The sequence below is a fragment of the Pogona vitticeps genome, chromosome 1 (assembly GCF_051106095.1).
Source record: "Pogona vitticeps strain Pit_001003342236 chromosome 1, PviZW2.1, whole genome shotgun sequence".
Classification (NCBI taxonomy): domain Eukaryota; kingdom Metazoa; phylum Chordata; class Lepidosauria; order Squamata; family Agamidae; genus Pogona; species Pogona vitticeps.
Genome location: NC_135783.1, coordinates 300063444 through 300073999, shown reverse-complemented (window position 1 = coordinate 300073999; position 10556 = coordinate 300063444). Strand labels below are relative to the sequence as shown.

The 10556-nt window shown below is 39.7% G+C and overlaps 1 protein-coding gene across 3 annotated transcripts; it reads right to left on the bottom strand.

Annotated features, from left to right (window-relative positions):
* Positions 1-580: 580 nt before the first annotated feature.
* On the bottom strand, positions 581-10467 carry LRRC57 (leucine rich repeat containing 57). 3 transcript variants are annotated; one of them, XM_072986217.2, is made up of 6 exons: positions 10197-10467; positions 7433-7612; positions 5535-5670; positions 4704-4972; positions 2992-3177; positions 581-1641 (listed from the first exon to the last, which is right to left on the bottom strand). In XM_072986217.2, the coding sequence occupies exons 2-6, from the start codon at positions 7514-7516 to the stop codon at positions 1600-1602; spliced, it is 717 nt and encodes a 238-aa protein (XP_072842318.2). In that variant the 5' UTR covers positions 7517-7612; positions 10197-10467; the 3' UTR covers positions 581-1599. The 3 variants fall into 3 exon arrangements, with proteins under 3 accessions (XP_072842318.2, XP_020649404.3, XP_078247340.1); XM_020793745.3 differs by having other exon boundaries at positions 10249-10450; XM_078391214.1 differs by lacking the exon at positions 10197-10467 and adding an exon at positions 8538-8686.
* Positions 10468-10556: the final 89 nt, after the last annotated feature.

Sequence of the window (10556 nt, the reverse complement as noted above, 5' to 3'; positions counted from 1 at the left end):
CATGAGTTTGCACTCATTCCCATCCCCACTGCATTTAAAGTCCTACAAAGTTCCAGGCTATAATGGCTGAATATGGCTCTGATAATTTGCAAGTTTCTAGCATGACCTCTAAGAAAAATTGCAACAGCAACTAGAAACAATTCTAAGAATGACTCCCTCCACCTTTAAATTTAAGAAGTAATGTGGGATTAAATTTAAGAAGTGATGTGGGATCAATATCCATGGCTTCACTGATCCATGGTCTGAATATACTAAAAATATTAAATGAAAAACAGAAATAAGGGTTTCTATGATGTAATTATTATAACTGGCCACTAGAGGGAACCACAAACATACAGCTTCTCTACTACCCACAATTTTTTGCAGTTGTGGGAGAAGGGTCTTAGAACCATTCCCCCCACAGATAACATGGTTCTACTGTAATATGCAAGGCTATTTCCTTTCCTTAATCCTTACAAACTGGCATTGAAAACAGCAGCAGCAACTTGCTTTTTCAGGAGAGAGGTGCTACGTTTCAGAAACAAGTATTGCGTTGCTCTTGTTTACAACCACATTTTACATAGAACCTACAACAATGCAGTTTTCCTTTTCTCCAAAGCAATTTTATTTTCTTGAATATCTTAGATATGACAGCAGTGTTTGAAGGAACAATTTGAGCTGTGCATCTGTTTATTTTTACCATTAATATTGAATGATATGAATAAATTATACATGTATTTAAGTTTGTTGCAGAGTGCCAAAAGTGTAAGACTGTTGTGGATGGAGGATTTCTTTAGTAAAAAATATACAAATTATTTAGTGAAGTTGCATATTTTAGGTTCTCCTGGATGCTTTGCATAAGGCAGCAATAAGGTGATCAACCTGATTAAGCAGCTGAGCTTGTTACTGCCAACAATATTCAGTGCAAAGATGACAGCTTCTCGCAACCCCAAGGACATTATGGATATTAAAATCCTGTCATATGTAATTAATTTAGCATGCTCAGGTGAACTACAGGACACTTCATCAAATGGAAGACAAAGGTGTTCACAGGATGTAGCTAGCATAACTATTTTTAAATGTTAGCTATTTGTGCTTCAAAATATACATGATTAAATAAAAATTTGTCAACATCTCATACACTATGGAACAACTAAAGCAAAGAGATGGCTTTGCATCGTCGAGTTAATCCTGTTGAAAAACATGAGTATTCCTGGTGTTCCCCAGACAGATGAACCAACATCTCTATACATTCAGTCTCCTTAAAATGGGACTGACAATAGGTGTAATAAAATATTCTGCAGCTCAATTAAATTTTACAAGACTTTTCTTCAAAATCATAATGATCCCTGAAGCTGGAAAATCAAATAAGCAGAAATGCTCTGCCATCTGAAAAGGTGCTGACTGGTATATCCAGAATAGCCGCACCAACGCCTAGATTTACTTTGGAGCCTTAATGACAACATACCAGACCACTTCAAAGTCACTGGGATCACAGTTGTCTTGCTCTTACTCAAAGTTTCACATTTCCTTCTCCCAACAATTTAGCAGCACATAGGGTCCATGTATCACTCCTCTTGTTGTATTCTCCTTCATGTGATAAAATATATTAGTAATCCATCAGGCAAATTTTTTCTTTGTAGCGGTAAATCTTTCCATGTACTAAAAAAAGGAAGAAGTAGCAATATTAGCTGTGGTGGTGATCTAAGGAAAATGAAATTCTGCATTTTTCGATAGGGCTCTGTATGTGCTAAGAAGTTCCCTAAAAACCTTTCCTATCCGGCACAGTTTTCTGTGCTGAATTGCTATGAATCATGGCACTCGTTCTTTGCCAGACAAACAGTTTATATATGAGATGCTCTTCTGCACAAGGAGTCACAAAAACAGATTCTCTTCCAGAGTCTCTTCTGACATTTACTCAAAAGATAAAATGAGAACTTCACTCTTGTTTAGAGTCTATCTAATCTACTTCCACTCATTACTTATAAAGACAACATTTCTCAGGCTGAACACTGTAATCAGACTCAAAAGCTGAAATCCTGTTTGGAGGTGTAACAAAGTTAGGCCTGCAGAATGTGCTGCATTGTTACGTCCAGACAGACAGCACTGTACTATCAATTGTGCAGTTCACATTGCAACTGTTATGCAGAATGCCTGCAACAGTGCTCTGTGGGTATTACCTCTGCCTTGCTGCAATTTTTTCTACTGCTTCTGCAGCTTTGTGTTGCGCACACAGAGCTATGCAACAAGACTTCACCTATTGTATTACCTTTCCACTGCTATCAGATGGATGATTCATAGGTTTTCAGAAGAAGACAGTTACACTTTAGCAGAGAAGTATAAAGGAAAGAAAGGAATTTGATTTCAATTTTAAAAAAGCAACCTTGGAATCACAGTGACTTGGATCTACAGAGGGAGTTTTGATTCTAGAAGAAGGCTTCCTGCTAACTGCATCCTCTATATATATCCCCATCACCACTCAAAAACCAGCACACAAATCATGTAGAGAGAGGAATATCAGCCCCTCACCCTCCCTTGCACAATCAGAAATTACTCTTTACATTATATTATGTCTGACTAAAACAGTTCAAAGTTGAACTGTTTTGACAGCCTATTGTGAATAATGCTTTACCCTCTTTTCTTGATTGTTTAGTGTGATTCAAAACAACACTTTGATGCGGTTATAAGTAGTTTGATAAAGGGTTATAAAAATACAATAAAACAATCTCTCATCAAACACCTAGGCAAATAAAGGAGAAGGATGCGCTAAGGGTCAGAGAGAGTTGGGACAGTCATCTCAAAACCATTCAAACCAATGTGTTATAGAAGACTAGCAAGTAGGAAAGTAAGCGAAGGAGTCCAGAACAAGTCACAAAAGGATCAACAATTAAATTTTACGGTGGCTGTAAAAATACCTGAACTTCTCTCCTGGATTCACCTTTCAGCTGAAACTATATTTCCCAAAAGCCTACTAGTTTAACTGACAGAGAACAAACAGTTTATCCTACAAACCTTGTCGTATCCATCCAGTTCTCGGAGTTTCTTGATCTCGAAAAGATTACCCTCTACAGCAAGAAGAGATATCTGAGAATCACTGAGAATACTCTGAGGAAGAACACTTAGCTCCAAACAATTCTCTTCCATACGCAGGACTTTGAGGCGTGGACAGTGAGCAATCTGTGGGGAGATCTGGGAAATCTATCATACAACAAAAAAGGTGTGTGGGGAGGGAGAGATTACTCTTGTCAGTGCCAAGTACATCTCATCATGCCTTCTTCATGCAGACACCCAAATTAGAAACAAAGTCTAATATTGGCCAGAGAAACTTCTATCCAGAATTATATTGCATTTATATTGCATCTTGATTTGTAGACAGACGTTTATCTCTTCATGATTGGTAATTGTACACATGCAAACAGGTCCAAATTAAAACACAAGTGTGCAACAATGCCAGATCTCTGATAAACACACCAAATACTTCAAATATGACACAGAAAACTGAACAATTTTAGTGGAGTTGCTACAGAAGACCAACTACTGCCACTAGCACCACAATGGGATTTCAGAACATCAACATTCAAGTTGGCATGAAGCAAAATTTTTGTTCTTTGAATTTCCACAGAATGGTCTTAGTGATCCCTGTTCTTAAGACCTCTTAAAATCTGGTAAGACAGGTTTATTCTATACTGTATACTTGACAGAATTTATTTATTTATTTATTTATTTATTTATTTATTTATTTATTTATTTATTTATTTATTTATTTATTTATTTATTTATTTATTGGACTTATGTACCGCCCCATAGCGCTACAAGCACTCTCCGGACGGTTTACAATTTTTAATTATACAGGCTACACATTGCCCCCCCCAGCAAGCTGGGTACTCATTTTACCGACCTCGGAAGGATGGAAGACTGAGTCAACCTTGAGCCGGCTACCTGGGATTTGAACCCCAGGTCGTGAGCACAGTTTTAGCTGCAGTACAGCGTTTTAACCACTGCGCCACGAGGCTAATATATCTACGTTCTGTCCAAAATCACAAACACAAACTTAAAACTCTGCGCTTAATTCATTGGCTTAAGTCCTGTGCTTAGCAGAATAAAAAACGTTAAAGTAGGCCCACTGAATCAATGGGGATTTGGTGAATAAACTCCTCCATAAGTTCTATTGATTCAAATGGGTCTACGATAACTACAACTTACTATGCTAATTTAAGTCCCAGTCTGTCAGTGGAACTTACAAAGTTCACTCACGAAATCCCCACTGATTCAACGGGCCTAACTCTTGTGAAACTAAATATGCGAAGCAACAGGATTTTGACCATTATCTTGTTACTACAACTATTGTAGTTTCAGTTTGCCATCTTGAACAATATTATTATTGTTGTTTTTTTATTTTACTATATTGTTTTTATTCCATTTTTTATTCTTAGCTGCCCAGAGTAGACTTCGGTCTAGATGGGCGGGGTATACATTTAATAACTAAACACATAAATACATAAACTACCATAAAGAATTTAACATTATAATAGAATAGATGGAACATTTTAGCCAAGAAAATATGTGATGTGCAAAGTATTATTATCACAGAAGTCAAATAATCCTCTCAATAAATGAAAAATTATATTGTAAAGAGAAAATATTTTAGCAGGAGTGCTTTCCACCAGGGCAAACAAAGCAATAGGAGCTTATATTGTGCACACTTATACAACCTGTTTTCACACCTGGTTCTGGTTCAAGTTCAACTCAATGGCCTGCAACTCGCCCACCGTGTCTGGCACACTCTGGATCTGATTTCTCGAAAGATCCACCACATCTAGGTGACGAAGACTGCAGAGCTGAGCAGGTATAATTCGGAGCTTGTTTCCAGAAAGGCTCAGAGTCTTTAGGGCTGCAAGCTGTCCAAAGGCAGCAGGTAGGTGTGTCAGTAGGTTGCCATTCAGATGCAAAGCCTCTAGTTTTTTCAGTTTGCACAACTCTTCGGGTAATGTAGCTGTTATTATAAAGAGGAATAAATCAAACTGATGAGAGGAAAGAACAATTAATAAGATGTCAGGACTGTTTTTGTGGCATACAGCACCCCATTCTATCAGCACTTTAGATACAGGTAAACTTTCTTTTTTTACAATTTATATAGGCAGTTAATGAATAAATGACAATCACCAGAATCAATGTGCAGGTTCTACCTTCCCCTTAGAGCTTTCACAGTTTGGGAAACAAAGAAAAAGTGCGGGAGTAATTTATATAATTTATCTGAGTGCCAGTCTATTTCATAAGAACCAAAAATAGGCAGCTACTTTAATAATCTGGCCTCTCTCATAAACATATAACTCTGATTATGGTAATACCGTATATCTTCCCAGAGTTTTGTTAGCTCTGCCGCATTTTCTCTTTCCAGTTCTAATGTGTCACAGGTTTCTCATGCATAAGTCCTGTTATTCCTACCTCCCACCATATTTTGAAATGAAATGAATAAAGGAACTAATGATAATTAAAGTTGTAGTAATTACATTAACTATATCTAGAAAGATGTTAGATTATTTAAAAAGTCATACTCAGTTTGTTGTGATTTAAAGTGAGGCTTTTCAACACAGAGAATTTTCCCATTAGTGGTGGTAGAGTCTCAATCTTATTGTTCGATAAATCTATTGTTCTAAGATTACTTGCAAGCTTCTGCAGATCTTCAGGAAACTAAAAAAGGAATGGAAATAGCACATGAACATTATTGCAAAAAGACAATGAATACAAAGTAAGTTTAAGAGCACAGGTAATTTAGTAAAATTTATAGGTTATCTTTTGGACACTTCTCACTTATTATGACAAAAAATTACACTGTAAATGAGGGGCAGAGATTAGAGGAAGAGCAATTATTCTCGGAAGACAGTTGAATTTGGAAACATCACTATACAATGGATAAACCAGAATAACAACAAATAGAATGAAGTATTTTATGTTATGCATAAGCAAAATACAAAGTTGATATATGCAATGTGATGTATATTGCACAGATGTAGTCTGAGCGTTCAGCCTGGAGGCAGGCAGTGCATGATAGCCTCTCCCAATTTGAAGAGACCCTTGTCCAGCAGGCCAAGGCGAAGAGGCAGTCCCAAAAGCAGCAAAATCAGGGAGCTGGACCAGGGGCAGACTGTATTTGTCTTTAGTGTGGAAGAGATGGTCACTCTCGAATTGGTCTTCTCAGCCACACTAGACACTGTTCCAAGTCCTCCATACAGAGCACGTTACCATAGTCTCTTGAGATTGAAGGATGCTTACACGCAGTAGTTACTGGTTTTCACTTAAAAAGCTAAATGCATCTCTCTCATGGGTGGGGAGCTACCAGGGGTCTTAAGAGGCTGTCTGCCCTTGCTCCAAATGCCCCTTGAACGATCCACTGGAGTTGCAACACCCAGGCCTCAGGCAGTCATAGAAGTGGGACAAGAAGTCCCAGGCAGAAAAGAGGCAGAAGCAGGAAATAGAGCCAAGACAGAGCTGACATGCAGTTGGCAGGGATAAAGGAGGAGGAGAAAGAAGAACCCAGAACTGATTCCAGATCGACAACCAGATTGGAGGAAGAGATGTGGTTGTGCAGGAGCTAGACTTCATCTTTGTTTGGCTAGAGATGCAGACTACATGTATGTAGAAAACCCCTGGGCAAGGATCCTTGTGAAGGTTTCCATTGCTAAGGGCCAGGATGCAGTGGAAGAGTGTCTTTGTTTAACCCAGTAGCATCACTTCCCATCCATCTGACTCATGGAGACCTCGGCATCCAGTGGGGTACTCGGTCACAACCCCTACTGAACAAAGGCAGTGGAGACACAAGAAACATCAGGAGTGCCAGAAGTGGCTACAGGAAAGGCTGGAAAGGTACAAGTACCATTAAGCAGCAGGCAGTACAAGACTTCCTTTAAAAATATGGGGTGGCTTTGGACTATGTTGAAGCTCTGACACGCCATTAGACTTTGAGTTATGGAAACTCTGTGTTGGGCAGAGATTGAACTATCAGGGGAGTTAATAGAGACAACTCAGCCCCCACCAAGACGGCTGTTCAGACAGGATGCAACTGTCATCCTCTCATTTCTTGCACCCTACTCCCCAACCCTAATAAAGTAAAAATCCAGGAGTCTGGAGTTTATGAAGATGATGACAGATGACGGACTCCTCACCTGCCCCCATTCTAGGCAAGGCTGGTGGCACCACTCACACCCAGTTTCTTCACTAAGTGTTACGCATACTTCATTCTGAGCAATATCAATAACATGCTGTAGATAATTTTTAAGCATAGGACAAAATGTAACCTATTTACTGGAACCTTCAATTGACATTTCTATGCCTGTCCCAGAAATCAGTTATAAGCCCGGGTTGCAAGATACAGAAGCTTAAAGATGTAGTTTTTTCTTTTCTTGCATTGTGCAATATAAAGATTAAAATATATAATCATGAAATAGATGTTTACCTCAGAAAGTCCTTTCCCAGTTAATTGAAATACTCCAGTTTTCTGGGCTGTCTCCAAATGTGCTTTTAAGGCACTGTTACCCATCTTCCTGTTCTTGAGGCAGAAATGACAGGTGGTTGTGGCAAATGTCCAGCAGAGTCTCTCTCATTCACGCCACAACTGACAAAATGAGTTTATTTTCTATTAAGAGATAAAAGGCAGAATGCAGTTCAATGAGGAATAATCCATATGGATTACCCCTATTACCTCATCCATCTTCTTGACTGTAAATAAAGCACAAACTATTTTGGGGTCTAATACTCAGGGCACAGTGCCAATGAATTAAATATAAATAGTCTGGATTGTTGTGCAAAGACTGCACTCAACATTTAATCAGAGGCAAGCCATCTATATAGAACTGCAGACAGATACAAGAGAAAAACAAAGCATTTTTTAAAAAAACACCTAAGTATTAAAACTTTATTAGTTGGAAGCAATTTTAATCTGAAACTAATTTATTTCCAAGTAGGCATGCTTGTTTGTTGCTAGGGATTAGTTAATTCAGGCTTTCAGGAAAAGCTCTGATAAGTAGATAGATAGGTTATATAAATATAACAAGATGGACATGTCAGCCCATTAAAGGGCTTTATAATGTTAGAAGGCATTGTAGCTTATTGATAGCCCACCATACATCATAGGCTCAGAAAATTCCAAATTCAGGAACAAGTCACATTCAGGAGTATTTGCTTCCATGTGAATATTGACATGACTGAGTTGTACGTTGCCATACTATTCACACTTATCAGGGTTTAATAAATCCCCCACTGAATTCAGTGCAGTTTAGCGAAAAAATGCCTCAAATTTAACTACAAGTCCATCTTCAGTGTTATAGTCACAATATTCACTTCATGTTATACTAACATACTGTACTTTCTTTATGTTGGCTTCTGATGCTATAGTTTAGCAACTAAAACTGATACTTTTGAATTTCAATATGATGCTTGCTTTGCTGATTTGAGTAATCAATCTTGGAATTCTGTTTTTCCACATTTCCTGCAAACTACACCTAACTTAAAGGACATTTGAGTTAATGTACACGAAAACCTTTTGGCCATCAAATACTTACACATAAGCATCACAAACACTTTTTGAAGAATGATGCTCCTAAAGCAACATTAATCTGCTAGAATTATATCTGGGAGATTCAGTTGTACAACTGACAGGCAAAAGATACAAATATTCATTTTGAGTTTGTGTCACACAACATCATCTGTTCTATTAGAAATTTTAAAAAATGACAGTCACTTCACAACACATGTTCATTAATCATCCTCACAAACTGCACTAAAATAACTGGCTCCTATAGAAACAATATTCCCATCAATATGGCTTTGGTCCTCGCCATTTTAAAAGGCGCAGATTAAGAAATGAATAAAGAGATGTTTTGGATGAAAAGGAAATAAGGATCCAAAACAAGGATAATGAGAGATAGTAGCAGGAGGTATTTATATTTTTCCTTTTTTAAATCCCATCTACCTAAGGAATGTTTTAATTACAGTGGAACCTTGACTTACGAACGGGCCTACCTATGAACATTTTGACTTACGAACTGCTTTGTTCGCAAAATTTTGCTTTGATTTGCCAACGGAGCTTCGACTTACAAACGGAAAAAACATGTTCTGTTTAAAAGGTGTTCTCCTGCCCTTTTTTTAAGCTAAAAGGTGCTTGGTTTTGTTTAAAAGGTGCTTGGGTTAAAAGGTCTTGTGTTTAGAAGGTGTTCCCTCCCCCCTCCCTCCTTTCCTGCCCTTTTTTTGTAACCTAAGTTCATCTTAGGTCAAAAAAGAAAAAAGAAAAAAATTCTCTCCCTAGTGGTAGAGTACGGGTTAACCGGCTTTGCATTAGTTCCTATGGGAACTAATGCCTCTACTTGGGAATGGGGCCTTTACATAAGAACGAAAAACAGCCAGAACGGATTAAATGGCTTTCAACGCATTCCTATGGGGAATTTTGCTTCGATTTACGAACATTTCGAAATACTGTACGAAAACTGTTCCAATAAATCGAAGTCTACTCATCTAAGGGCTCCATAGTCTCGACAGATTTTGACACTAACACTGCTGTTTTTCTCCCTATAACTATCCTTGCTTCCATACCATGATCCGTCCTGCATCCTCCGCTCTTGAAGCACCAGCCTCACTTGGAGCTAAGAGGGAGGAGGTAAAGACGCTCTTGGCTGAGGGAAAAAATACCCAGGGCGAAATTCAGTGGTCTCTTAACTTTTACCTCCTCAGAGGAGGGAACTGAATAACCTTCCCTGAACTTCTACGCCAGGCTATTCGAAGATGGGACGGGTCCCAAGACGTGGCCTCCTTCTTCTCGCCAAACACACTGGGGGGGTGGGGGTGGGGAAGAGCAGCACGAGTGTATTTGAAGGTGGGCATTTTCGATTCGTCTCAAGGGAGAAAGCAGCTCCTCCGCCCTATTCACGTTGCTTATCCGCCCTAATTCGGTGAATAGACGGCCGTGCTGCAGAAGCCAGGCTGGCTCGGAGAAGGAAAGATGACATTCAATGGGACTTACTTCCAAGTATACTGGAAGTGCCCAGGGACACGTTTAAGTCTCTGACGCGGCTACCTCGGGGGGGAAAATGCACGGAGTGAGAACGACCTCCCGCAGGACCTCTTTCCTCCCGGGCTAGACCTCAGAAGGAGGAAGGAAAAAAGGGTTGGGCATCCTAAGACTGACCCAAGAGAAGGCTTATCCCCCCCCCTAAACTTCCACTTGCCTGTAAATACACAGTCGCCACCGCCTCGCATCCTAGCAACAAGCACACGCACCACAAAGAAGCCACACGAGTTTAATCCCTCCGCAGCGGGTCATGATGCCTGGATGAAATCAGGATCCGTCTCTAGTTGGCATAATGGCGAACTCTCCACCCAGAGAAGGAGCTCGGTTCTTAATCCGGGAGGGAGGGAGGGAGGGAGCGGAGGAGAGGCGGGCGATATCGCCCCGCCGATCCGGTTCGCTTCCGCCACGACTAAAATGGCGGGCGCCGTGGCTGCTCGCATCCTGTGCGGAAACCTTAGTCATGCCCTAGAGACGCAAGGAGGAGTCGGCCGCGCTGAGCAAGCGAAGGCTGTGTGGC

Excerpts from the sequence above, each read along its gene's own strand:
- LRRC57 (XM_072986217.2), bottom strand. The coding sequence starts at position 7,516 with ATGGGTAACAGTGCCTTAAAAGCACATTTGGAGACAGCCCAGAAAACT. Across the intron at positions 4,973-5,534 it reads TTTAAATCACAACAAACTGA|CTACATTACCCGAAGAGTTG; the intron begins GTATGACTTTTT and ends TTATAATAACAG. Across the intron at positions 1,642-2,991 it reads AACTGGATGGATACGACAAG|TACATGGAAAGATTTACCGC; the intron begins GTTTGTAGGATA and ends TCCTTTTTTTAG.